This window comes from Fusarium keratoplasticum, chromosome 8 (genome assembly GCF_025433545.1).
Source record: "Fusarium keratoplasticum isolate Fu6.1 chromosome 8, whole genome shotgun sequence".
Classification (NCBI taxonomy): Eukaryota; Fungi; Ascomycota; class Sordariomycetes; order Hypocreales; family Nectriaceae; genus Fusarium; species Fusarium keratoplasticum.
The window spans coordinates 1,175,354-1,203,011 of NC_070536.1; the positions used below are offsets into that span (position 1 = coordinate 1,175,354).

Consider the following 27,658-nt stretch of genomic DNA (forward strand, 5'->3'; position numbering starts at 1 on the left):
GTTGCATTGCGACGAGCTGGCCAGGCAACCCTGGTAGCCAGAGAGACTGCAAGCCGCAAGTCTAGACTCACCCATAGCGACAGAGATGGGACTGAGGCTCGAGGCACCAAGTTTTCCATCCTGACGTTTTGCTCTGTCGCACTTCCTTTGAAAAGTGGAAGCCTCGTGGTGATGGATCGCTGTCAAAACAAAGTTCAACCCAGATCTTGATTTAATTTACGACCAACAGAACTCATCCTACGGCACCTCCCGCTGCACACCATCGTCGTTGGTTCGTCGCTTTGACTGGAGATCAACGTGTTTGTTAGTGCTGTGCTGCATGGATGAAAGCCCAAACGTCTGCCCAGCCACGAGGACGCTGGACCCTTTGTTCTATTTATCTTGGTATGACCTCACCTTGATCCAAAGTCACCAACACCGTGCTCGCTTGAACTGGGAAAGTAAATCATTATCTCTAGGATCAATAGGAGGAACGTAGCATCGAAGGACAGGGGCGCCCAAATAGGAAATCGCCGCAAATATAGAGGAATCACGTGACACATCCAGCGACGCGTTACCTGAGACGCGACCTGTGTGTTTTCCCAGGGGCAAAGACGTCACCGACTCTCCATCACCAGGTAAGGAGCCATTCCAAAAGCCGACAAGGGCTCACTGGACACTAGGCTGGTTTGCGTCTTTGCTTCTCAAACGTTGCGACCCGCCCCTTGTCTCATCCCATCATCCTATGCCCATCTCGTCCCATGAATCTGGCAGCTCCGAAGCCTCATGGCAACTCCGTCCCGCCCATCGCTGCCGCTCCGCCGTCAGTCGTCTACTAGGAGCCTTCGACATGACAATGATGACTTGGCGCAGTCGTTGAAACAGCTGTCCATATCCACCTCGCCGGGCCGCGCTCATGGCTCACCGCACCTCTCCGAACCCAGCACTCCCTTTCGTGCATCAGGACGCCGTACTTCGCAGTCCCCAAGGCCCAATGCTCGACTCCCATCTCGTAGCCCTTCGCAAGGGCGCGATCCCGGCTCGGGAACGCCCACGCTTCTTCGAAAGGCCTCGATGAACTCGCTGCGGTCTTCAAACGGAATGGGAGCTGTTCCGACTCCTACTCGACGTGCCAGCACCACGCATATCATGTCACCATCCCCCAAGTCTCCCTTAGCTACTCCCCCTGTCCAGGAGAAGCCCCGACCGACCGCCAGCTCAATTGCACACGACGTCTTGAGTGCCGAATTGCAAGCGCATCACTCGCCCGAATGTGCAAGCCAACCGCAAACGATCGTGGTCCTCAACGATGCCGTCTATGGTCACCGATTCTCCCGACCGAGAACCTCCCGGGCCGCCCTTGGTACGATTGTCGAACGCCCGGAAAGAATAAAGGCAGCTGTTTTGGGCATCTCGACAGCTTATGTGCGCCTGGGTGGTCGACACAGCGAGGGAGCATTTCCACCTCATCCTAGGAGGGATGTCGACGACCTGCCAGGGATCCCCTTTCGGATACACAAGACGGAACGTAAACTTTCGCTACTATCACCGGCGGTTGTCAATGTTCATGGAACGAAATGGATGGAAGAATTGAAGATGATGTGCGAGGCGGCCGAGTCGAAGCTTGCAATGGGAGGCAAAGAGCTCCAGAGGCCAGAGTTGAACCGAGGTACCGAGAAAGCACCCGAAAAGTTTCATGAAGGTGACTTATACCTCTGCTCGGAGTCTCTCAACGCTATGGAGGGTGCCCTGGGAGCTGTTTGCGAAGCTATTGATACCGTCTTCGGTCCTGGACCTCAACGTGCGTTTGTGGGAGTGAGACCTCCAGGTCACCACTGCTCTGCTTCATACCCTTCGGGATTCTGCTGGATCAACAATGTTCACGTCGGAATCATGCATGCTGTCCTTAATCACGGGCTTACACACGCCGCTATCATCGACTTTGATCTTCACCACGGTGACGGATCTCAGGCCATCACCTGGCAACATAACACTCGAGCTAACGCGGCGGCCAAGAACGCTGCTGCGTGGAAGAAGTCGTCTGTTGGCTATTTCAGCTTACACGACATCAACTCGTATCCGTGTGAGATGGGTGATGAGGAGAAGGTTAAGAACGCCAGCATCTGCATTGATAATGCGCACGGCCAAACGGTTTGGAATGTTCACCTGCAGTCGTGGAAGACCGAGGAAGAGTTTTGGCGACTCTACGAGACGAAGTACAGCGTCCTGCTGGAAAAGACCAGGAACTATCTCAAGAACCAGGCAGAACGGCTACGACAGTCAAACCAGGTTCCCAAGGCCGCCATTTTCTTCTCGGCTGGCTTTGATGCGAGCGAGTGGGAGAGCGCAGGAATGCAGCGCCATCAGGTTAACGTTCCGACGGAGTTCTACGCCCGGATAGCCCAGGACGTCATCAAACTGGCCGCTGAAGAGGGACTTGAGGTCGATGGCCGCATCATCAGCGTCTTGGAGGGTGGCTATAGCGACAAGGCTTTGTTTTCCGGTATTCTCAGTCATCTCAGTGGCTTGGCAGATGACCAGACATATGAACGAGAGCCGCAGAACCTGGGACGTCTTGGTGCGGAGATGGGACACAAGATCGGAGTGCTCGCGGAGGAAGACGATGAGATGGATACGAAGCCATCGCTGGACTCTGTTCACAGCTATGATCCAGCCTGGTGGGCAAGTCCACGGCTGGACGAGCTTGAAGCTATAGTTGCAGGTCCTGGCGGTCCTGCAGCGAAGCCACACAGCAACACGCTTCCCACTTACTTCTCTCCGACACAAGCGTCGACAGCTAGGGTTGCTGATCCTATCAAGATGCGGCGCAGTCTTTCCAACTTGGGTGCTTCACTATCACGGCCTGCCTCGCCGCCCCCGCCAGAGGTCCCCTGGACGGTTGCAGCCCACGAGCTCAGCAAGCTTCTCATCCCTGAAAGTCGCCAGACAGACAGCTGCAAGCCTGAGGATTTGAACGCTGAGGCAACCCGAGCGAGACGAGACCGCCAATCATTGCTTATGGGAATTGACCTTAACCCTCCGGCCCCAGCTTCACGCCCGACGTCACGCATGTCTTTGCGTGAGAGGCGGCCCAAACCAGCTCCCCCTCCTCAGCCCACCAAGGACAAGGCGCCAAAGGGTCGTAGACAGACAATGGCCACCACCACTTTGACTGCAGACAAGGCAAGTGTTCTACCTCTATATATCTAAGTGAGCCAAAGCTAACTCTTCTCAAGGCTGTGGCCCGTGGTATCCCTTCGAGGACCAACAGCGATGAGCCGGTGCGGAGAGCTAGTCGACGCCTTAGCGAGGTACCGACTACTCTCGCATCCAGAGCTACATCGCAGACTTCGTCCAGCAATGAAGTCGACCTCCCAGAGGGCTCTGAGGCCCCTGGTCCTGGCTCTCCAGTGAGCACCAGGGCACCTCCTGGTGGAGGCCTTCAGGTTAAGAAGACACGAAACCCAGTAGCTCCTCGTAAAGAGCCCGCACCGAGGGCGCCTCGAGGCACCAAAAAGGTTGCTCCTCCCACCACATCACGGCCCCCTACAGCAGCCCAAAGGGTTCACCCATCGACAAAGCCTCAGGCCAGGGCTGGCCCATCTAGTGCAACGGGTGATGATATCGATAGCATCACAACAGGGATGAAGAAGATCCGCATCAACCTCATCACTCAGTCCCAGAAGGAAGCCAGAGAGCGAGCTCGACTTGAAGCTGAAAAGGTCAAGGCCAGATCTGTGTCTGCCTCTGCTGCCATCAGCCAGCCCAAGCCTGCTCGGCCCATCGAAGCCCCAGCCGACCGCCGACAGTCGCCGGAAATCAGAGGTCCTGACTCGGGGAACATCTCTCCCACTCAGGTTGCAGCCCCTAACTCTGAGATTCCTACCCCTCCGGCCACAATCTCGTCCAGCGGCCTTACAACGCCTTTCCCAGATGCCCCTTTTGAGATCAATGAGCCACAGCAGGTCTCGCTGCCCCCTAGTTCTTCTCCCATTCCTTCTGTTTCCATTCAATCGAGCGACGACGACAATGTGTTTATTGCGTACCAACCCGAAGGCCCTGTACCAGTGGCTGTGGCTCAACAGGAACCCATCAAATGGCTCCCGCCTAATGTGCAAACGCCATCTTCACAAACGCCTGCCGCAACACCAAGCCCGGTAAAGAAGAGCAACCTCTTCCAGTATACCGAGGGAATACCGTTTGCGCCACGACCGCAACAGCATGCGGGGGAGCAGAAGCCGACAGATGAAGGTGCCAAGTCCGAGCCACCCGCTTCTAAATCTGTTCAAGAAATCCCTGAGACACCTCAGCATTAGAGACAAGGGTGAGATCCTGTTACATGTCCCATTTCCTGTAATTCACGGATAGCTGGCTATCTGTTCTACTTCAAGACTCTCTACCAAGAGGGTGTGGCGGTATTTGAAGCCAATACTCGATTCTAGTTGTCCCTGTCTTTCTTTGCTCGATTTACCCCTTCTTCCTTGGAACGTTTCATCCCTAGACCAGACCATCTTTGGATGTCAGGTGTCCCACGATACCCTTTCTCTTGGCTCCTCAGATGTAGTTGCCGCCCGTTTCTAAATAGCTCTAGTTTTTCTTTCTAATTCATGACTTGTACGGCTGGCTCGTCTCTTCCTCCTCATTCACTTGCTGTCTTTTGAGTTTCAGGGAAAACTCTGGCGGAAAACATCGACAGGGACGCTGACGTCCTCGACGACGGATCTGTTGGTGCCCTCGATGCCAGGATGGAACTTCCTCTGCAGAGTCCACACCTCTTGGACGCCTAGGCTCTCGAGATAGGCGACTGTGCGGGCATAGTTTGTGGCGACCTGGGCGATGCCGTGGCTGTCGTCGGAGAAGGTGAACTTGCCGCCCATCTTGATCCATTCCTGATGAATGTGGTCAGCATCACCACGCATAAAAGGCCAAGCAGGAAGGTGTTTCGGGTCATCTTACCTCGGCAATGATCCTGCACGGATAAGGCTCCGCCAGTCCCTTGCGCAGTGCTGCACTATTCACTTCGAGCCATCCTCCTTGTTCCCGTGCAAGTTTGAGATTCCGGATGACTCGCTCCCAGACACCTTTCCACTGGCGAATGTCCCTGCCAGGGTCCTCGCTCATCAGACGGATGAGGTCAAAGTGGCCGACGACGCGGGGCTTGAGCTCCTGCAGCATGTGATATTGAAGGTCGTAATAGTCCTCGTAGAGCTTCTCCTCTGTACCACCCTCGCTGGCGTCCCGGGCAGCGGCAAACATGGTGGCATCGTAGTCAATTGGGACACCGTGCACATGATGCACTGAGCCGATGAAATAGTCAATGATGGGGTGTTCAGCCAATGCCCGAACGTGGGCGGCAAAGTCTGGACGAATGAACTCGGCCTCAAAACCAATCAGGATGTGAACCTTGGAGGCGTACTCTCGCTGCAGACGCTGTGCCTCGACCAGATAAGCCTCATGACGAGGGGGCAGAGCCTCGAGAGCAGCTTGAGGGTCGTCAAGCTAAGAAATTGTGAGACATTTCCAAAACACAGGGCGTTGAGTCAAACTCACCTCTTCGGGATACAGATCTCGCTGCTCATAGCGGGGCATATGCTCCGTGAGCCCAATGGTCTTGTAGCCGAGCTCGACAGCATGCTTGATGATGTCCTCGAGCTGGTCCTTGGCATGCCCCGGGCAGAACTGCCCGGAGTGGGAGTGCATCGTGAAGGCCATAGTTGACTCTGTCCAATTTGCTAGTGAGTCAATGATAATTCTATTAAATACTTGAACCTTTGTTGAGATGAGCAATTAAGCTCATGCCATGGCAGCCGGCCTTGAAAGTTTCGTAATTCCCCACGTTCTCATCCCGTTGGTGGTCAGCCAGTCAAGCTACTCCACTTTTCCCAATTGGGAAAGCCTATAAATATCACCTCCCTCTTTGAGAAGCCACAGAATTCAACACCAACATAGGTACTTTTCATCAAGGCATCGACAACATGTGCTTTATATACAATCATTGTATATGTACACACTATTTATATATAATATCAAGAAATGCATTTTTTAACATCCATCGAGTATAATTCGCTATTTCCATCCCATCCACCAAAACGCCTTGCATGCATGCCCTTTCCAATGCCCATGTTATACAAAAATCTTTGCTTCTTCTTCTTCTCTCACGTCTTCTCGTACAGCGGAATATCTCCATAGCTATACACCCCAGGCGCCATGCTAATGTATCTTCCGGCAACTAACCCTCCACTGCTGCCACCTGCCGAGACATCAGATACTACAGCTGGTCTTGCTACCTTGCCCTCGTCCTGCACAACTCCTATGCCATAGCTCCGACCTCCTGTACCGCTCTTGTTCCAGCCGAGTTGGAACGTCTTGCGTCGGAGACATCGTGCAAGGTCTTCATCTGACATCCACTCGGCACCATCTGGTAGTCGCCACCATAACGTTGAGTCGGCGAGGAGACTGGCCTGCGCTGCGATACTGCCGGGGCTCTTGGGCAGCGGTGCGCCTCGTGGTGCCGTGCGGAGGGATAGCAGGCCAAAAATGAATGTCACGGCTAGGAGGCCGGCGAGGACGTACGTCTGAACGCTAGACTGCGTCAGACGAGAGATGTAGTAGTCGATAGACGCCGGTATAGAGTCGTCTGCTCGAGCTCGTTTGGATGACAGTGGTCGTCGCATCATGTCGCTATTAAGAGCCTGCGCGCCAAGGATTCCATGTTGCAGTCGAATAGCCTGTGACACGGCATTCTGCCTCTCTGGCAATACCAATCGCTCCAGAGACATTTCCACCCTCGAAAGCACCAGCGTACGGAAGAAGCTATCCAAGCCCTCGAGCTTGTTATCATCAGTGCCGACGTCGTCGAGGGCACCATATACGCTGGTGATGTCGGCCTCAACGTCTGAAGGTCGCTGACTGGTCGTGTTGATGATAGGGATGGCGTTGGTGTCGATGCGGAGATCCTCGGTGTGGAACGTGGTGTGGACGTCGACCTCCATGATTGTCTGGTTGCACAGCAGCACTGAGATCATGCCTTCGCTATCGCAGCTGCCCCAGACGTAGTTAAGCGAGAACTTGGATGTAAGCTGCGCGCAAGACGAAGCTACGAGCGCTGTGTAAGCCTGATCCCCTTTGCAGATGGGCTGCTTCTTTGTGCCAGCCACAGGAACACACTCCCACTTTGACCCTTGACTTCCCGTCAAGGTGAGCGTCTCGCAGGTGAGGGCAGCCCTGAGCGCAGGCACATTGCTGATAAGCTGCGTGTTCGGTAGTGGCCATTGATTAGGATGATCGGCGAGGGTGACTTCAGGAAATGCGACGTCCTCCCAGGTCCACTTCGGGTACTTGGGCGTCTCCTGAAGCAGGACCTGGTTGACAACGGCAGTGTCGATGGCGGTGCTGAGAGACTTTGTCGTCGACTTGAACTCGGTCTGGGGCTGGAGTTGAAGCTTGGCTGTCTGTGGGATCTGGGTGATGGCGAAGAGACCTGCAGTGAAGATGGGCATCAGCCAGCCCAGCATTGCAGTGCTTTTTGCTAGGAACACGGCCCAGTCCTGGTGCTTGATGGCCTTTCCTGCACTCCGGAGGCCAAACTCGTTCATGTAGGTGAGTCCAAGCGACTCCTGGAAGCGGCACTTGGCGACGGTTAGCTTGAGGAAGGGAGCGAGTCGTCGTCGGTCAATGTCGATGCGTGTCCAGAAGACGGCGATGGCGACAAAGATAAGCGTAGGAAGACATGTCCACAGGATAAAGACGTTGTCTGAGAACTCGAGTCCTTCCCTGCTGCCCCTGAGGCTAAAGATGACGCAAATACCGGCGAGAAGTCCAATCGAAACGGAGACGCTGGTGACCTGAGTCCGGGCCCGCTGAGTCCACGGCCGATATATCCCCATCGTCTCATTAGAACCTCCTGGGCTTTCAGTATTGAAAGAGCCGTTTCCTCCGCTGAGCTGTCGCAGTTGAAACATCTTTTCTGGCTTTCGTCCAGGCTGTCGGAGTTCAGTCGTGTACCATGAGCCCGCTAGTCGAGCTGCAACTGTTTCCATGTCCGCATTACCTGTGCCAGTTAACCGTGCCAGGAACTGTTGGCTGCTGGCTAGAAGGGCAGCCGTGCCAGCAGGAGACGTAGGATCTCGAGGTGCAATACCCCGCGATGAGGGAGCGTGGTAGAGCATAGGGAGGAGAATGCCCGAGAGAATGAGGAAGACGCCGACCATTGCGTGGAGGATGCCCATACGGGCTCGGAGAAGAGTGGTGCCATCAACGAGGATCTCGGCGTGGAAGACGGCAGTGGAAAGGACAATCTGAACACGAAGAAGGAGCTTGACGGCGATGGATGCGACGACAAGGTGATGGCGGTTTCGAAAGCCCTTGGTCAAGGCCTGGAAGCTTCCCAGGCTTGGGTAATCGAGGAGAATAGTTCGGTGAGCCTGCTTGCGGCGTGTCTCGTCGACGCTGGTAGGACGGTGATCGAGTATCATCCAGGGCGTGTAGAGTAGTGCCTGAGCTTCGACGCGGGACCATAGCATGGCCATGATAGAGATAACTTATCAGTTTGTGAGCATTCACTTACACGGCACTTACACAGAGGGTAATGTTCCTGACGATCACTCACCTACTACAGGTCCAAATGTCCACACGCCCCTGATGTTGCTCTCGACGTCATCCCTCGACAGCAGCCACATAACAACCTCGCCAACCACGGCTAGCATTATAGAGGTCCCTGTGAATACAGCAACCACCCTCCGTCGCAGCCACTTGGGCCTCCATCCGTCTCTCAGCGGAACCTCGGTCGGCTCCGGCACATCGGCGTGTCTAAAGTTGGTCTCACCGTGCGCTCCAGCAGTGTTGGGCGGGGTGTCGTAGTAAGGCGTCTCGAGGAGGGCGTCCATGTGGTTCGAAGCCCTCACGAGTCTCGGGTCCGTCATGCCGGACATTCTCGGCGAGGAAGCAAAGCCATCGCTGCTAGGCGACGTGGGAAACTGACCCCTCTGCAGCGGTCCCGGACTCGGAGGGTAAAACGGACTGAGAGGAAACCCGGGGCTCGCGGGACTGTTGGGCGACTGGAAGCCCGCTCGGGGGCTGACGATGGGTGTCGAGGGCCCCGAGTGCGAGGGCAGAGGCGGCGAGAGTAGAGGAGGAGGATGCTGGATGAGGGGCGCCGAGGACGTGACGGTCGAGGGATACCGGGCGTAGCTGAAGCCGGCCGACGATCTCGTCTCGCTGTAGACGCCAGCGACGATCTTGTCCTCGCCGGCCGAGGGGTGATGGAGGCCAAGGTTTGTCCATGGCGCTGCCATGTCCGTCTTTGTTGCGAGTCCCCCAAACGGGGACTTGATTGCTTGTGTGTGTGTTTGTGATATTCTAGTTGTTAGCTATTGTGGCAGCCTTGTTTCCTTGTGTTGCTTTTTCTTTCTTTCAAAAGAGAGGCATTCACATTGTTTGATTGCCCTCTTCCCTTCCCCCTCCAACAATGGGGGAAAACTCGAATGAATGTATAAGTTTGAATTAGGGGTTTAAACAATAAGGAGAAGGAATAAAGAGTGTCAAAACGTCAAAAAGAAAAGACTAAGAAAAAAGGGAATGGGTGCTTTCAATGCCCGACTCTTGATGTGTATGAAGAAGCATCTCTTTCTTCCTCCTCCTTCTTCCACCACATCTTTCTCTCTCGTCCCTCAATAGTTCGCAAGCCCACGTCTATAGTTCCTCCCATCTTAGCCCACATTCCATCCCTAGCTTGCCCACCAGACTGGGTATCCTGGTCGTTGGTGGTGCCCCTGACCCACCGACGAACCACTCAGTCGGCTTGGGGGAGACCCTCGCGTGTAAGACACCACAGAGAAGGCTTTTGCAGCCGCCTGTCTACTGTCTGTCGGTACGCACAGAGATATCACATCCCAAGTCATCAGGCCCTTGGCGCCGCCACAGAGGCACAGACTTGCAGCCGGAGTACCCGAGCCTTGCAGACAGGACAGACTTGCACTCTTGTCTACTACTCATGAGAGGAGAATGGGCCTCAACTGAGCCCTCCCGCTTGAGCTTGCCGCCATCAGCTCGCCGGTCCACCGTCGTGACCGTGCCTACCTACCTACAAGAGCCGTGCCAGTGCCAGACGGGAAGAGAGAGGGGGTCAAGAACGGAACAGGCTCACCAAACTGGCCTGACGCGTCCCATGATGGGCTATGCCCCCCCTCCCCTGCCCCTCGTCTCTCCATGTTCCTGTTTCGCGGCTCCAGGGCCAAGCTTCTTTATTCATCTAGACCTCCCGTCTTAGCTTGGTTTGTGCATGTTAGTGTCTTCTCCCTTCAACGCTTGCTCCTATTCATAGCAGTCTACGGAGCACCTTTTTCTTCAATAGTCTGATAAGCCACGCACAAGCCCAGGGGTAAAAACGACATGCCAAATGCAAGTTAATCCACAGGAGGCAATAAAGAAATCCAGGCACGGAGTTACCATCGTGGAGGGGGGAATAGAAGAAGGAAAAAACCTCCGTAGTTGAGGCCGCCACCCCTCGACATTCATGGCTGCGCTCTTGGACAGGACGGTCTGGACTCTTTTCCTGTGACTCTTAACCAATGAGAAAAGACTCTTGAACGCGCGAACCCCGGTCCCCCGAATGCGACCCAACGCCGCACCGTTGGCGCCGCCGCCATGCTCCCCCTGGTAGTCCGGTCGACCGTCAAGGTTTCCTGCAAGGGGAAATTACACGATGCTCCACCATCCGGGAAGCGCGCTTGAGCCATCCCAGGGATCGATCCATCCAGACTGAAAGGCAAACAGACAGTTGGTTCTTAGTTACGTTACCAACAATCAGCTTACACACTTGCATGACGACTCCTCATCAATCATTTAAAGATGCCGTCCGTAGAGAGATAGCCGAGCAAAGAGGAGGAGAAGCCAAGACTTGGACCTAGTTTCAACCCGGAGTATGGAGTATCAACCCGGCCCTCAGTCATCCCTTTACAAAGCCATCCCATTCCATTCTTCACCATGTAACTTCACGCTCGCCATGTGTGTGACTTGACACTCGCCAAATCAGCCTTATCGAGACGCCAATGCAACCTCTCGATACGCCCAAGCAAGTAAGCAGACACAAAGAGGGCCTTCCCGTCAAAAGGGGGGTCCCGACGCCCATCCTGGCCCATAACGCCATCTCCAGTGCATTAACCACGCGTCGGGAGAGAGATTAAATCCAATCAGTTTTTTAGGTATTGGAAGGAAGCTTGAAGGAATCTTGAAAGGAATATGGGATTCAATCACATCAAGGCATCATAGACAAACCAGAGACACAAGACATGATATGTGCTCACCAGTCTGGACTTGAAAAGGGACACATTGACACGACATGTTAATACACATCGGATCGGTCACAGTCTCTTTTGCTTTGGATTTTTTTGTTTTCTAACATCTCGGATATGCTGGACCACAACAACACCACCACATAAAACAATCATCGTCCGTTGTCCTCACAATTTGATGCCTCCTCTGCATCCCAGGCCACAAGCACCTGATACATGCCGCGTCTCGAGGAGACCACACTTGTTCCTCTTTCATGTACAGGTCGGCATGCATCTTTGCCCTCCCCTCCCCTCCCCTATCCTGTCCCGAAACGCCCGTCTACGCTAGCCAAGGCTGTTCCATTCATTCCACCTCTTGCATATCCACCCTCCCGGCTTTGACAACACAAGAAACGACAAGAAAGACAAGTTTTTTGTAAAATTGGAAACCAAAAGCATTAAAAATGATGCCCGGGTCGCCAGGATGGAGCCGGAAGAACAAAATGTAGGTGCGTGGGGGCTCTACCCCTTGAAGTGGCGCCAGGCGTGAAGAGGGAAATATGATAGTAGTAGGTAGTAGTAGTAGTATGGTCGAAGTGTCCGACCAGCAAGTCTATAGCGAAGGCCAAGGCGGATGTCGCGTCGTCTTCGTCAACATGGTGAAGAAAGAACAAGATAAGAAAAACATTCGAGTAGAAGGCTCATGGTGAGCGGAGGGCCAGTGCAGCTCAGTGCGAGTGTCCAAGTCATCCATCCATCCATCTGCTGCCAACCACCGTCACCGTGTCGTACGTAGGGGTCGGAGTAGTCGTCACAGTCCACCTGAAGGGTATCGAAGTGTAAAAGAAAAATGCGCACTAGAGACATGTGATAATTTTGTTAACTGACAACCGAGATCGGCACTGCTCAGTTCCATCCCAGCGAGTTCTCCGCGGCAACAGGCGCAGAGATGTACGCTGTCCGGGCAGAGTTGCCCATGCCGCTTCGGCCGCTGCCGTGGCTGTCACGGCCGGCAGGACGGCCAACCATCGAGTTGGTTGCCGCTGTGCCACCGTAAGCAGAGAAGTCCCGGCTCATCAGAGCGCCTCCCATGAGGGCGGGGCTGCCGTTGCCAGTGTATCGCATCTCAGACGATCGCTGGCTGCTGCCGATGGAGCTGGTGCGGCGGTGGCCCTGCTGCTTCTTGCGCTTGTATCGTCGGGCAACGAGGAACATGGCAGCGCCGTACATGACACTGAGACCAATGGCACCAACAGCGATACCAGCGGTCGTAGCCTTCTCCTTAGCCGACTTGTTGCTGTCACCGTCGTTGCCGAAACCATCATTGTTGTTACCACCATCGCTGTCTGAGCTGCCATCATCGCCAGTAGCAGTTGCACCCTCATCTCCCAAGATATCAATCCTCGTGTTGATGACCGAGGTCAGGTTACGGACAATCTCATCTTCGTTGTTGTACAGAAGAGAGTTGGGGGTCAAGAGATCGGCCTGAAGAGCGTCGATCATGTTCTCGGGGTAGTAAACCTTGGCCAGGGCAGTGATGTATCCCCACTGCGACTGAGTATCCTGAGGAACGATGCTGTCGACATAGGTTCGGTTCTCGTCGAAACCACCAGCGTAAGCAAGACCCTTGGGGAGGTACTTGAAGACTTGGGCGGCAGCGACGGTGTTCTTGGCCACGAACTTGTAGTTGAGCGGGTACAGGAAACCAATCTGGATGAGGCGAGATCCTTCAGGGGCAACTCGGTCGGGATCATCGGGGAAGATCTTGCTTGGGATGTCGGTGGGGATGCCGGTGCTGGTCTCTGTCTCAGTAGGAGCCGTGGGGAGAACCGTGTTGGAGGTAGGCTCGAAGACGATGGTCGTAGGCAGCCAAGCATCGGTGTTGGTGAGCGTAGCGGTAGGTCGGATGCTGGTGACAGGATCGGCCGAAGGAACGAGGGTGGTGGGAATGGGCTCGGTGGGAACGGGCTCAGAAGTCACCTCAGGGGCCTCGCTGGTAGGCTCGTTGGTGGGCACATCCTCGGTGGCAGTCTCGACAGGGGCCGAAGTCTGATCAGCATCGGTCTGGGGAGCACTCTGAGTCTCCTCTCCGGTGGGCTCCTCGGTAGCAGTGGCCTCGGACTGGGGCTCCGTCTCAGTGGCTGGCTCCTTGGTAGCCTCGGACTTGGTAGCGGGCTGCTCAGTGGCTTCGGACTGAGTGGCGGGCTCGGTGGGCTCCGAGTCGCTGGCAGTGCCGGTAGGTTCGCCGGTAGGTTCAGTGGCGGGCTCAGTGGCAGACTCAGTAGCGGGCTCGGTAGCAGGCTCGGTAGCAGGCTCGCTGGTAGGCTCAGAAGGAGGCTCAGTGGTATTACCAGCAGGAGCAGAAGTCTCGCCGGTGGGAGGACCCTCAGTCTGGCTACCCGTAGGCACGTCAGTGGGCTCAGACGGGCTGGTGGTCTCAGGACCGTCGGTGTTGGTCGGGACAGCGGGCTCCGTCTCAACACCCGATGTAGGCTCAGTGTCGGGAGGGGATGTGGTAGGGTCCGTGTCGATGCCCGAGGTCACATTAGGAATCTCGGTGTCGGGAATGTTGGTAGGAGCCTCAGTAGTCTCAGGGAGTTCAGTGTCGGGTGGCAGAGTAGGGTCAATGGCCGAAGTAACATCAGGAGACTCAGTGACAGGAACCGAAGGCTCGGGAGCAGCCGAGGTGATGTCAGTGATATCGGTAGGCTCAGGGGCAACGCTGGTGGGGACGAGGTCTGTAGGCTCGGGAGCGAGGCTGGTGGGAATCAGATCTGTAGGCTCAGGAAGAACACTGGTTGGGATGAGGTCCGTAGGCTCAGGAGCAGCGCTTGTAACGTCAACGGGGCTGGTGGTCTCAGGGTTGGTCACGGGCTCAGAGAGGGTCTTCTGAGAGTCGTCGTCAGCAGGAGCGGAGGTAGGCTGCTCGTCAACGGGAGCAGACGTGGCGGAGGGGACGACGACGGGCTCAGACTGAGTCTCCTCGGGAGAGGTTGTCTCAACATTGCTGGGGTCGGGAAGAACAGAGCTGATCAGAGTCTCAACGGGGTCCAAGAGGCCTTCCTTGCTTGTCGGCTCATTCTCAGGAGCAGCAGTGGTGGGTTCAGCGGTGGTCTCGTCAGGGTTGAAACTGGGGAGAGTCTCGCCAGGCCTAGAGTTCTCACGCTGAGGTTCAGCAGTCTCCTCAGGGACAGACTGAGATTGAGTCTGATCGGGTTGAGCAACAGACTGGGTCTCATCCGGCTGAGGCTCCACGCTCTCGGTCTGAGCAGGATCAGGAAGGGCGGAGCTGATCAGAGTCTCGACAGGATCCAAGAGACCATCCTTGCTGGTAGCAGGCTTGTTGCTCTCGGCAGGCTCAGCAGCAGACGTAGGAGCGACGGTCTGGTCGGGCTCAGGAGCCTTGGTCTCGGTCTCGATAACAGGCTCCTGGCTCTGAGTCTCCTTGGGGTCAGGGTTCTGAGTCTGAGTCTGAGCGGGTTGCTCCTGGGACTGGGTCTCAACAGTGTCGGGCTCCTTGGTCTCCGTCTGGACAGGGTCAGGAAGAACGGAGGAGACAATGCTCTCAACGGGGTCCAAAAGACCCTTCTTGGAAGAAGGCTGCTCAGGGGCCTTGGTCTCAGTCTCAATGGGCGCCTGGGTGTTGGTCTCAACGGGCTCAACCTGGGAAACCTTGGGCTCAGTCGAAGGCTTGGTCTCGCTTTGAACGGGCTCAGGCGCAGCAGAAGTCTCGGGCTTAGTCTCAACCGGCTTCGTAGTTTCAGGAGCAGGCTCCTGTGTCTTCGTGTCGATAGGCTCGGCCTGGGACTCCTTGGGCTGCGTCTCGGGCTTCTTGGTCTCGCTCTGGACAGGCTCAGGCTCCTGAGACTGGGTCTCTACAGCGGGTGGCTGAGTCTGAGTCTCAGCGGGCTCAGCAGGAGCAGACTGGGTCTGGGTCTCCACGGGCTTGGGAACAGACTTCTCGGGGTTGTTAGTCTGAGTCTCGATGACAGCGGGCTGAGTTTCGGTCTCGACGGGGGCAACCGAGGTCACGACGCTCTTGTCAGCAGAGGGAACAGCCTGTGTCTCGGTGTTCTCGGTCGGCTCAGCCTTGGGCTGCTCGGTTGTCTGAGCGGGTTCGGGGTTGGAGCTGACGGGCTCAACGGTCGGCTCCTTTTCGGTCTCCTTCTTAGGCTCCTCAACTGGTGCCTCCGAAGTTGGTTGAGCCACCTGCTTGTTGGTGGTTGTGACGATGCCTGTGGGGGCAAGAAGAATTCCGGTGTCTGTTCCTGAAGCGACAACTGTAGGCTCAACAGTCTCAACTGTTGTTTCCGGGTCCTCCACCACAATACTCGATGTCGGTTGCAGAATGAGAGCTGGAGGGGCAGCGCCAGTGGCTCCGAGTCTCTGGCGGTTCAAGCCTACGTTGACCTTGTCGTTGCCATTTGTGTCCTCCCCACCGAATATGCTTGACATGAAGTCGCTGAGGCTTTCTCGCTTGTTGCTACCAGCGTTGGCCAGCGTGCTCTCGGGAGCGGGCTGCTCCTCCGAGGCTGTGATTGTCGTGTTGTTGTTGGCGAACTCTCGTCTGATCTGTCGGGGGAAGTAGATGCGCGGCCTGTTCGCCTCAACAACTGTGGATGATGCCAGGGCGATGGCAGCCGCCACGGCAAAGGATTTGGTGTGCATTTTTGGTTTTTCCTACGTTTGACTCTGTATGTACTGTGTGGTGAGATGTAATGATGGCCGTCGATGAGGACGTGGGCGTATGCTAATCCTCCAGTTAGTGCCAAGATACTACAAACAAGCCAACAGTACTCACTGTCAGGAATAGCTGCAGCGAATGTACTTGACAGAGTTTGTCAACGAGTGTGATCTAGTTGCCATGGTCAGCAACCATCTATCATCCGAATCATGCCTCAAACATCATTGACGCGTCCCCGGCAATTCGAACATTACACCCTCCAACAGCCACAAATAATCCATCCCACCCCTCAATTCCACAGCATCGATAATGGCGGTCCAAAGACGAGAAGGACTCACATATAGTTTGCGTAGAGCGTGTGTATATGCGTTTTCGAGTGCAATAAATGAGTGTCTGACGAAAATTCGTCAAGTTGGATTCAAAACAGGCGCAAGTCGTTCGATTGAGGGTGTCCGTTAGGGCTTCCTCTTGTCGGTTCGAGGTCTGAAGGATTGTCGGTTTCGCGGGAAGGGTTCCAAAGATGAATTGTTACGCCGACATTTGCTATTTGCAAGAACCTCCTGAGGTCCTACAGGCGACCAGACATGAAGCGAGGCGAGGGATTAGGCGCTGACGGGTTCTCTCGAGGGATCGGCTTGCACGCGCGGGAGCGCTGTCGAGAATCGAAAAAGGACGGTCGACGACGCCTTGGAGCTTGTCGGAGGAGGTGAGGTCGGTGTGGAGAGGGAAACGAAAGGAAGGGGAGTAAAGAGAAAGAAAGGGCTGGAGAAAAGAAGGGACAGCGACAGGGCCAACAGCAAAAGGAAGGAATGAAGGCGAATGGGGAGATGGGAAGGGTATGGAAACACGACAGGGACAAGGGGACCAGGGCCAAGGAGGGAGTGTGGGTGGAGGACGATGGAGAAGGGGGTGAGCCAGAGTGAACTGAACTGGGCCTGGAGAGGGCGTGGGCACGTCGTGGGACACCTTTTTTTTGGCAGCTTGAGCGTTGGAAAGGCACACGAGGCACAGTACAAAGGTACACGGCTTCGTACTCCCGTTGCAGGTGGGCTTGCTTGGATCGAGAGGAAGAGGCGCAGGCCCTAGTCGACGCTGTGTGGATGGCAGCGAACAAAGAGATGGGGTCCTGCTTGTGATGGACTCATTCGCACTGCTGCCGGCTTGCAAAAGTACATGGGCGACAAGGGGCAGCTGAGTGTTGTCCTCTTGTACCCGTAAGCTTTTCTTCAAGTAACGCACTATCGGGTCTGACGTGGGGATGGGTCGATTTGCAAGAAACGCAGGGATGGCAATGGGGACGCGCTGGAGAATGCTTCAAGCCTCCTGCTGCAATTCCTTCTGCTGTTCTTGACGGCTGCTTGTCTTGAATTGACTGATGCTGCGCTCGCTGGCCGTCGACTGCGTGCGCTAAAGTGGCTCTCTATTGCTCATCTCGACAGCATATCACAAGCAGAGCCGCCGAGAGCAACCTTAGCCAGCCAAAGGTCACCTGGGATGCATTTGAGATGGTGGTGGGTGGGCTAGCCTGGCCTAGCGAACAGAACCCGCCCAGGCGCCAGCCTGGAAATTGCGCAACAAAAGGGGGTTGGCCGCTGAGAGTCCAGCACAGTCCCTGGCAGTTCCCTACTGAGGCGACGTCTCTTGGGCTGGGCTGTAGGGGTCTCGTCCGTGAACGACGAGCCAGGGTGTGGCTGATTGCTTTGTTACGGCATCGTCGCAGAATGAATGGTCATGATGCCAGGGCACGGCACAGCGGCCGAGCAAGAGACGGAATGGTGCTCTGGCCTGTCAGAACGGCCACAGGCTGGGGCTGCATTCGCGAGCAGGCAGGCACGCAGGCGGATTCATCCTGACCAGATCCTCTTCTCCTCATGGACAAGACGCATGCGTTGCACGAGGGGCAACCGGCATGCTGGAGAGGGCTGGTGCGGCACAAGCAAGGCGAAGAAAGACTGCCCGTCCGAAGCATGACATGCCATGCAACAGCGGCGTCGTTGGTGGAAATCGACGGAGTGTGTCGTAGCGTCGGGTCCCAAACGCTCGCCGTGTCTCTCATCTGCCGGGGAGCTGGGTTCGAGGGGCAGGGAGTGTGGGAACTGTGACTGTGTGCCTGGCTGGGCTGGAGTTGTGCCCGAGTTGTGAAGGCATTCAGGACTGTGCCAGGTAATTGTGAGCACGTGCTAAATCTGACTGATCCTGCGATATGCAAGGGGAAGGCGCTGGGGTGGCATGTCGTCATTGGCCAGTCAAGGAATTAGACGACCGTTCCAGTATAGCGCCGTCCCATGTGACAAGATCTACACATATTGGCACATGCATGTCTGGCCTCCCTCCTTGTTCATGCATATTTACGTCCAATTATGGAGAGGATTGCGTGTGCAAGATGTGCTTGACTCCATTCTTTTCTTCCTTCGTCTTCTCTCTCCCTTGCTCTTCTACGGGAACGGTTCCGAGTTGCATTGTCCCCAGCTTGGAATCTGATCCAGTGCGCATCAAGTTTCAAACATCAGATGCAACTCTGGAGGCAGCCAGAGTTCAGCCATACGGACCGGATGAAAAAGAAGGCATGAAATGGTGGAATTGGGGGCAATTGAGCGTGATCTCGCTTGCAGCTAAAGCCTTGTTGCCTGTCTTGGGCATCTCGTACTAGGCAAGGTCTGTCCAGCCCTGCATGCCGTGAACTGGTCTGGTCAGCTTCGCCCATGGCGGGAGACTGCGGTACAATATTTGACAATGGCTTCGCTCTGAAATGAACTTGAACAATGCGACGGCAGCGCGTGGACAGTGGTGATGCAACCTTCCATTCGCTGTTACACAGGCTGCTCGAAGGGAGAGCATGAATGATGATACAAGCCCGAACCCTCGGCGATACTCCGACCTCCCGTGCAAACGCTTGCCAGCACCAAGTATCCAGGCACGACGGGCTTCGTACCTGTAGCTAAACCATAACAAGCAGCCTCCCGACCGGCAAATCCTTGATCATTCCCCTGCCGATAGTCAGGGCCTGTGGACCTCGCCGTCCCCACCTCAGAGGGCAGCCGAGAGGGCCACCCCGTGGCATGGCGCCGTAAGCCAGGAACCAAGCCGCGAATGGAGTCGACGGGCTGGCGACAGGGGCGCACCAAGAGGGAAAAAGACGACGAGAGACCCGCTGGAGCAAGAGTCCTAGCAGCACCTAGCTTCGTCTCGGAGCGCCACTTGGGCCACTGAGGCTTGGGCCTTTAATTATTCTCTCCCCTGTTCCCTGCCGTTCCGTGGCATGGGAGACTGGGATCCTTGCCAGGGCCACCTCGTTCTGTCTGGGTTCCCTGGCCGCCGGTGCAACTCGGCAAGAGTCATCTGTGTGAGAAGTAAACGGGCATGGATGACTTTTGTGAGCAAGAGACTTTGAGAAGGAAGAAAAAGGGATCGACAGAGCTTGATCAATGGGTACTGTACTAGACAGAGAACAACTCCACGCGGCATGGCATCGCGCCAAGCGATCCTTCAGTGCCATGGCTTGGAGCCATCTTGATTGTGGCTGGACACACCAGATGAGCAAGACACTCTTCGAGAGCCACCGTCATCATCAATCGATTGCGCCTCTGGCTTGTTCGGCGAATCAACCTCTGGCCTCGCGTGCGCTCCCAAAATGTCTCTCTCTGCGTGTGGCTTTCGTGCAGCGAATTCCTCGACTCCACGTGGACGCCCAAGAGATGACAGAGAAGCAATACAGCCTTTCGGTTGGTCCAGCGCCCCGAGATTGCGCGTCAGCCATTGTCGATGTTGGACTTTTTTTTTATGTCTCACAGAGAGAGCTTCTCGCACATGGCTTTCTCGTGTTGATTCATCTGGTCAACTCACCTTCGTGTCAATCCCATGGCATCGGGCTCTTTGTTCTCCCCGTCGACTCTATGCCGCTTCATCTGCCGATGGACCCCAAGAACCTTTCTTGGTGCTTACTTTCATTGTGATTGCTCTGGAGCAAAGCTTACTGCTCCTGGACTCAAGACTCGTCGAATGAGTTGCATCTTGCGCCTTGTCTCATCTCATCTTTTCTTATTAGCCTCCTCATCTCCTCCTCCCAAGCAGTCAGTTTATTCGTCCATCACCATCTCCCACTGCCAACTCAACACCACTTTGACTCTGGCTCATTTCACTCCCGTCCTACGATGTTACCATGACATTTCCCCCTTCTCCTTGCCGCCTTGCCTTGCCTTGGTCACGCTTGGCCCCCCCCACAACCCGTCACCCGTATCTGACTACTATACATAGTCACAATGCCATGTGCATAGCCCGTGCAAGACGGGAATGAGTGCTTTCGTAAAAGGATGCATACATAGCACACCTTCGTGCCCGTGTATCCCACAGTTTATCCCGGGTCGCAATCTCCCGTCATGCATCGTGTATGCCAGTGTGTCCAGCTGTCTGCACCATCATCTGTCCATATCCCGCTCCAGCAGTCCCTCGACTCACCTGAAGCACCCGCTCGCTGCCGTTGGTGTCTTGTCAAGAGCAGAGGCCAGCTCCTGGCTCTTCCCATGCGCCCACAATACGACAAATCGTCCAGGGCCTCACCAAATTGGGATGGCCTCGCCCCAATTCGGTCGCCATCCAACATGCCTTCCCCTGCAAGGCTCAAGATCAGCAACCGTCTTTGTCAAAGTCTGCAATACACCGACTAACTTGGGCGCTTGCTATCCTGTTTCTCCCGTCTATTCATAGCCGTGAGAAACTTTTGGCTTGTTAGACTAGGGAGTCAACCCGCAAGTGCTCCATAGTGGCCCTCCAGGTTCATCTCATCACATCACATCACATCTCCCTTCAGCTTCAGCTCGCTCTTCTGGAAATAGCCCACGATGCCAAAAAGGTGGAAACACCTGTCGGCCCATCGTCGACTCGCCCATCCCGTCCGTTTCTCCCGCTGGTGGCCGCACCTAATCGCAATTGGCGTCCGCCACACCTATTTTGCATCCACACTCACCAGTATCACCACTACCGTCCCAGCCGCCCTTTGCCCTACCGCTCACTCCACCTGGTTAAAAAGGAAGCTTACCGGCGCGAGCTTCTCTGTCTCCCTCGCGTCAACGGGCCCTTGTCATTACCTGACTCTCCCTGAAACGAAACACCAGCCCCGTCGAGAGAAACACCCCGACAAGTTGACTCGGAGGGTATCCATTTTCTCTAGACTTGTCGGCATAGATCGTCCGGCTCGGCCAGGGCTAGAGGAATGGCGGACACGCGACGTCCTGAGACATGGTCGCCGGCGGCTCGTCTCGCCTGAATCAATAGACCCGGTGGCTCCTGTCTGGGAACCCGGGAGTTGAAGCCCCGAGTTCAGTCAGTCCCGATGTGAAGGCCTCCGACTCCGAGGTGACACTCTGCTAATTGGGCTTTCAACTTTGCTTTGCTCTGCTTTACCCTCTCGGTGTTTGCTGTCACCGTTTCCTCAGGTGGCTGAGGTTTACAGGTGACAGTTCCCATGCCAGCGTCTGTGTGTCATACGAGTGTATGATTCTGCGCCATCTCCGGCTGCCCTTTGGGCATTCTTCCACATTCTCCCGGCCGTGAGCTCCTTATGGTGAGGACGAGAGGCTGTCTCCATATGACGACAGGGCCAGGGACAAGACTTTCAACAGTTTTGTCTCGTCTCGCATCGTTCATCGTTCCTGACTCAGAGAGGTGAAGCTACCTTCGAGTTCTTTCACCAAGGGGGTTTCTTCTAGTCTCAGAGCTGATTACATGCCAGCCAGCGTCTTGGCCCATCCTACCTTGCTATCATCATGTAGGTGTGCCCAACCCTCCACTAGCAGTTTGTCCAGTCCCGTGGTGGAATCGGCGCGCCACGGATCAGAGTCGTTTTGTTCTCTACCACCCTCTGGAATGGTGACCCGGGGGCTCCCTCGAGTTTCAGTTTGGCTCAATGCCTTCCGTAAGTAGGGAGGTGTTGGATGGCTGAGCAAGACATGGGGCGAGACATGAAGCACCGCTGGAATGAAGTGTGGGTGGTGACCTCGAGTGATGAGTCCCCGCCGTCTTTCATGAGTTCGGTTTGTCTGCTCTTCTCATCGGCATCGCCCTTGTCTCTCTAGCGACCGTTGCGTGGGGAGTTCTGGTTGTATGAGTTAATCTCTGTGTAGATGAGACGCTGTGTCATGATCGAGACAGACTTATTTTACTTCAATCCTCTCTTATCCTCACCAGCTACGTCAGCGGGGCTTTAGTCGATGCGTTTCTTGCTGTGAAACTTGTGCGAATAAGACGAGTCCTATAGGTGAGGGTTGATCTGATCGCTTGTGAGTCTCTCGGCTGGGAGATGGGGCGATTGCCGGTCATACTGAGCCCATATCTATTACAATTGTAGCGGAGTTGGGCTTTAAGTGATGTCCTTCGCCGGCTTTCGAAAATCCAGAGACCTACTTTCTATTCCTGCTTTCGTGGTCTGCTGTGTTGTTACGTGTGTTGTATTCTAGTTCCCGGGTGGTGTCGTCCAGTCATCACCCGCCTGGGGACATTCAGTGTCGGTGCTCTTGGTGTGAGCATGATATCTGTGATATTTCCCTCTCTCTTGGAGATCTTTCGTCGTGCGATGAGTGGTTTAATGTCCTGATGGTGTGTGTTATCTGATGTTCGTCCATGATTTCACTTCAATCATCGAGATTGGGTGACTACAGCTGTTGAACCACTCAGGCCTGACCATATGGCTGTTTCCCGTATGCGCCGAGGGCATCATGTACACAAAGGGCACACCAAATCTGCGAGCCTGACACCTAAATGCATCATTGCTGGCTCGATTCCTCACATGCCTGGTTTGCTCGAAATTGTGGTTTGGTGTAGGGTAGCCAACCGGAAATGTGCGGGTTGTGGATAGGGCTATATATCTGTCCTGTATCCCGAATAATAATTTCCAGTGGCTTTAGTGATAAGTTTAGGAGATTACTTATTGTTATTGTTGATTTTACTTTATTTATTTATTTAATTAATTTTTTTTTTAAAAAAAAATCCATCCAAGGAACCATGTGTTTCTCGTGCTCGTCATACGTCAGCGTTCGAAACTGCTGTTGTTGAAAAGTTCATCAGCGAGACTGGACTAAAGAACAAGTAGGTAAATAAGAATAGACAATGACACAAGACAGATAAGCCGGGGGAAATAGCGCCTAGTACATGAATACTAACCAACTCAAGCCCACTCCTATTTCTCTTTCCTCACCATTCAGTTACAAGATCATCTGGGGTAGCCCACTTGAGTAGATTTAGGAGCGAATACTAAGAACACACATATGCTCCTACACCAATGCATTCTGGCACACAGGAACGCCGGATATTTAAACATGGTTCAAGTCCATGAACAACCAAACAACTCCATTTGTGTCAATCTCCCGGGTCCGAAGGAAGTTGGGCGCTCAAAGAGAAGTGACGTCGCTTGCTCTGGCAGGTTTGTTGTGACTAGAAGAGATACATTGACTACTTCATGTATTAACCACGTAGACCAAGGTACACTTCCAGAACCAAGAGGGTCAAAACATCAATAACAGGATCAAGGTGCGAATAAAGATGATATCTGGCACGTCCGGAGACCCACCATCGGCGCCGGGCGTCGGTACCGGCGACGGCCGGCCCCACCACTAATAAATCGAAGCCACTCGTGCCACGATTTGAGTGAAAGAAGCCTCATTTGCTCTGAATAAGGTGGGCCCACTGCCTCAGATGTTCCCAGGGTCTCCCGTCGCGATTGGCCGGAGTACAGGGGTACCTTGGCTCGTTCGATCTCGGTGTTCTGGGCTGGCCCGCGCTGGGAGGATTTATCTGTGGTATCATGACCATCAACCACAGACGGAGGATCAACCTCCATTTCACTCATTGATTATTGAAGCCATGGCTCGCCGACAGCATCTCACCTTGACCTTTGTCTTGGTCCTCAGCGTCTTTTTCACCCTATCATACTTCTTCTCTGGGCCCTCTAGCAGCGCCGCTCCCAAGTTGAACGATGGCCTCGATGTGCCCCTGAAGGATGCCCCTCGATCTGAGTTCGCGGCAGACCTTGATTCCCTTCCCTCTGGACTACTCGATGGCGCGTCCATCGCGCCCAAGTTGGAGAATGCGACGCTCAAGTAAGATGCCATGACTTCCATGGTCCAAATCTGCGATGACGTCGGACCGTTGATGATGCATCTGCTAACAACTCTCTTCTTGTAGGGCCGAACTTGGCCACGCGACGTGGAAGTTCCTCCACACAATGATGGCGCGCTTCCCCGACAAGCCGACCAAGGAGGATCGCATGGCCCTCGAGACCTTCATGCACCTCTTTGCCCGACTCTACCCCTGCGGCCAGTGCGCCGCGCACTTCCAAAAGGTGCTTGCCAAATACCCTCCCCAGACGAGTAGCCGCAACGCCGCCGCCGGATGGCTGTGTTTCGCCCACAACATCGTCAACGAGAGAGTGCACAAGCCTCTGTTCGACTGCGAAAAGATTGGCGATTTCTACGATTGCGGATGTGGCGACGAGGATAAGGACAAGGACAAGGACAAGAAGAAGACCGTGGAGGGTGCTCAGGCTGAGGGACCGGCGCCCGACGCCGAGCTGCACAAGCACTGAAATCTATAAACCTAATATTGGACTGTACGAGTATTTCATAGATGGAGACTAAGAAGTCTTGCTGGCATTGGCGGGACCAGGCCGCCCAGCTTGCGGAAGAGGTCTAAGTATACGTGTTCCTTGAGAATGTGTCAAGTTGCTTTCCTCACCCAAGCGACTGTACGGGACAAAGCCAAAGCTTGTATAGTATTAGATATCACATTGAAATCGTAAAAGCATATTTTACATCGCGTTTTGGTCATGGTTAATGACCAAGACGGAGTGCTTGCATCTCATATTGAATCACGTGAAACATCACGTGCTCTTCTATCCGCCGTGGCGCGGCTGCGCGTTCAGAGCTGCCTTGAGCTTGGCTTGAGCTCCAGCCTTCCCCAAGCAACGAGCAACGACGACATACCATCACGACACACCACTCCGAACCACCCGACCGCTCATTTCTTTGAACAATCGAACAGAACAATAGACCGACTGTCATCATGGAGTTTGGCCACGCCGGAGTGCTGAATGAGGGTGCGTTGGGAGCTCTTTCGCCATGGCATGGGGTTGTTGAATGGGAAGCTTACTGACGTTGCTAGATGGAATCCATGTGGACATGGACCGCCTGAAGAAGGGAGAGGTCAAGTAAGTTTTACTATATCCCATGCTACATGTGAGCAACGCTAACCGATGGACAGCCTGGGAACCTCGATGTATGTGCCTCCCTGATGTTGGAACGACATATCTTAACATGACAATAGCATGGCGGTTACCTTCAAGGATGGTGTTATTCTGGGTACGCTTCAGTGTTCCTGGATCACTGCCACAAGATATTGACCTTTTTGCGCAGGTGCGGATTCACGAACAACGACCGGTGCCTACATCGCGAACCGAGTGACGGACAAGTTGACAAGAGTACACGATACCATCTGGTGCTGCCGATCTGGCTCAGCCGCCGATACCCAGGCTGTCGCCGACATTGTGCAATACCAGCTCGGACTCTTTGCCATGATGAATGGCAAGCCCCCCATGACACAGACCGCTGCCTCCATCTTCCAGGAGATCTGCTACTCCAACAAGGACCGTTTGTCGTACGTCTTGGCCTCATAACACAACTTGTGGACTGCTCTGGGGACTAATGATTATCAATAGCGCGGGTCTTATCATCGCTGGCTGGGATGAGCGGTTCGGTGGTCAAGTATACTCCATCCCCCTGGGTGGTTCCCTTCACAAGCAAGCATATGCCATTGGTGGCTCCGGATCGACCTACATCTACGGATACTGTGATGCCAACTGGCGGGAGGGCATGGAGAAGGACGATGCTGTCAACTTCGTTAAGGGAGCACTGAGGGAGGCCATTAAGTGGGACGGCAGCTCGGGAGGTGTCATCCGCATGGTGGTTCTCACCAAGGACGGTGCGGACCGACACCTGTATCTCCCTGACACGGACTATGCGGTGCGGCACGAGTGAAGGTCTTGATGTAGCAGGACAAAGAAAGGTTTGGGAATAATTCAGCATGGGCTGGGCTGATACGGACTTGTCATGACATAAACAGGCCATGAAATCAGGGAGGGACTTGCAGGCTAGACGTCACTCGGCCCTGTACACTAGATAATCGGAATAATGACGATGGAGTTTTTCCGAGTTCACCTGGGGAACTGGTCGTGATCCACCATGTGAGCGGAACGGGAGCGGCATCTAGAGCGGGCCGCGTAGTCTGCGTCGGATCTCGAGAGAATCCGAGCATCGGGGCGAATAGCAAGAGTCTGCTCAAGGACACGGTAGTGAAAGAGATCCTTCGAGCGCACCGTAGCGCAGATTCAGCATCAAACGTCCAGGATAAGGGTTGAACGGAAGAGAAGAAGACGGGAAAAGGCCAATCTCTCGCTGAAGCTAGAGACGCATCCACGGCTGAGGATCGATCCTGAGAATGGTTCACCGCTCTTCTAGAAAGAGGCTTTGAGCGCGAGGACGAGAATGGCACATGGAGGCGTGCATAAGAGGGTGGGTTGAGGCGGCGAATGGGAGGCCGGCGAGGAACAGACACGCGGACACGAAGAGCCTGCCCGCCCAGTGATGTAAGTAAGATTGGGAGTTGAGATGAACAATGCCATGTGCTGCAGGCACAAATGCTGTGTGGTTGATAGGAGACGCTCGGGCTTGTTCGTCTTGACGATATGAGGCTGACTGTTCAGCGGTGAGACTGTCGCATGAATCGGCATTGTGTTTTCTGCGGCAGTTCGGTATCAAGACAAAGGCCGATCACTCGCCTTGCCGCAAAAGTGAGGCAGCTGAACAGGGCACGTGTGGGCACATGAGACGGAGCCGTGGCGAGGAAGATCACTTTGCGGGATGATTTTGGGGGCGTCACTAGGGGCCGAGGATTGGGCATTTGCCTGGCATCGTTGGGCAACCACGGTCATGTCGCTGGATAACGTGCGCCGAGCGCAATCGCGAGCCTGGCTCCAAAGAGGTTGCAGTGCAGGATCGTGTTCTCTAACAGCCATGCTTATTCGACTGTCTTGGATGCGGTGGAGACTCTTGCGCAGGGGAAGATGAGCTTTTTTCCCCCTTTCTTTCTTCTTTCTCATTGTCTTTGTAGTTCTTGACAGACGCTTCGAGAACGAAGGGGGCCAGTCCTATGGACCAGTTCGTGGGTGATGATGGAGGGCATGTTGGTGATAGTTAATGGTGTTGAAACCGGACCCTTGCTCACATGCAGGGGATATATAGCCGGATATACCTGGGCGTCCACTCTCCGTTCAAGAGCTTATCAACTCGACACAATGTCAGTTGATTATTCTCCGAGGCGCAGTCCAACAGGTTGTAACCGTAATTCTTGGTTGCATGTCGTCAAATGTTCCCATCAGAGACATGAAAAGGACCAACTCCGTGCCAACGGTAACATCTCCGGGCCGCGGATGTTTGGCAGTCGGATCCGGCGCTCGCTTGCAGGCAAGGTACCGGGACTCGACCCCGAATTTCGGCCGTCTCCAGGTGCGCGCCTCCCCCTCCCCCTCCCTCCCCCAACCCCCGTCCCAGAGTCGAGGGGAATCTGCCCACGTGCGACAGGGCTTGGCTGCGGTTCGGCCTTGGCTTTTCGGGGGAGCTGGGGAGATGGGGGGCGTGGTCAGGCGGTTCAGAATGCCTTACGGGGGCGTCTCTTCGATCCG

General features: G+C 54.8%; 6 protein-coding genes across 6 annotated transcripts; 3 read left to right on the forward strand and 3 right to left on the reverse strand.

The window, feature by feature from the left end:
- Nucleotides 1-765: 765 nt before the first annotated feature.
- On the forward strand, nucleotides 766-4,295 carry NCS57_01019700 (Histone deacetylase; the record flags this gene model as incomplete). Its single annotated transcript, XM_053059948.1, has 2 exons — nucleotides 766-3,168; nucleotides 3,216-4,295. 2 exons carry the CDS (start codon nucleotides 766-768, stop codon nucleotides 4,293-4,295), a joined length of 3,483 nt encoding a protein of 1,160 aa, XP_052910342.1.
- A 348-nt stretch (nucleotides 4,296-4,643) lies between these two features.
- On the reverse strand, nucleotides 4,644-5,691 carry NCS57_01019800 (Histidinol-phosphatase; the record flags this gene model as incomplete). Its single annotated transcript, XM_053059949.1, has 3 exons — nucleotides 4,644-4,868; nucleotides 4,936-5,478; nucleotides 5,530-5,691. 3 exons carry the CDS (start codon nucleotides 5,689-5,691, stop codon nucleotides 4,644-4,646), a joined length of 930 nt encoding a protein of 309 aa, XP_052910343.1.
- A 443-nt stretch (nucleotides 5,692-6,134) lies between these two features.
- NCS57_01019900 (uncharacterized protein) lies at nucleotides 6,135-9,272 on the reverse strand (the record flags this gene model as incomplete). The annotated part of the gene is made up of 2 exons (XM_053059950.1): nucleotides 6,135-8,518; nucleotides 8,588-9,272. The coding sequence occupies 2 exons, from the start codon at nucleotides 9,270-9,272 to the stop codon at nucleotides 6,135-6,137; spliced, it is 3,069 nt and encodes a 1,022-aa protein (XP_052910344.1).
- A 2,883-nt stretch (nucleotides 9,273-12,155) lies between these two features.
- NCS57_01020000 (uncharacterized protein) lies at nucleotides 12,156-15,917 on the reverse strand (the record flags this gene model as incomplete). The annotated part of the gene is made up of 1 exon (XM_053059951.1): nucleotides 12,156-15,917. One exon carries the CDS (start codon nucleotides 15,915-15,917, stop codon nucleotides 12,156-12,158), a length of 3,762 nt encoding a protein of 1,253 aa, XP_052910345.1.
- A 7,741-nt stretch (nucleotides 15,918-23,658) lies between these two features.
- On the forward strand, nucleotides 23,659-24,508 carry NCS57_01020100 (Sulfhydryl oxidase; the record flags this gene model as incomplete). The annotated part of the gene is made up of 2 exons (XM_053059952.1): nucleotides 23,659-24,023; nucleotides 24,109-24,508. The coding sequence occupies exons 1-2, from the start codon at nucleotides 23,788-23,790 to the stop codon at nucleotides 24,506-24,508; spliced, it is 636 nt and encodes a 211-aa protein (XP_052910346.1). The 5' UTR covers nucleotides 23,659-23,787.
- A 476-nt stretch (nucleotides 24,509-24,984) lies between these two features.
- On the forward strand, nucleotides 24,985-25,955 carry NCS57_01020200 (Proteasome subunit beta; the record flags this gene model as incomplete). Its single annotated transcript, XM_053059953.1, has 6 exons — nucleotides 24,985-25,018; nucleotides 25,084-25,129; nucleotides 25,183-25,197; nucleotides 25,246-25,280; nucleotides 25,335-25,575; nucleotides 25,637-25,955. The coding sequence occupies 6 exons, from the start codon at nucleotides 24,985-24,987 to the stop codon at nucleotides 25,953-25,955; spliced, it is 690 nt and encodes a 229-aa protein (XP_052910347.1).
- Between the last annotated feature and the right edge of the window lie 1,703 nt (nucleotides 25,956-27,658).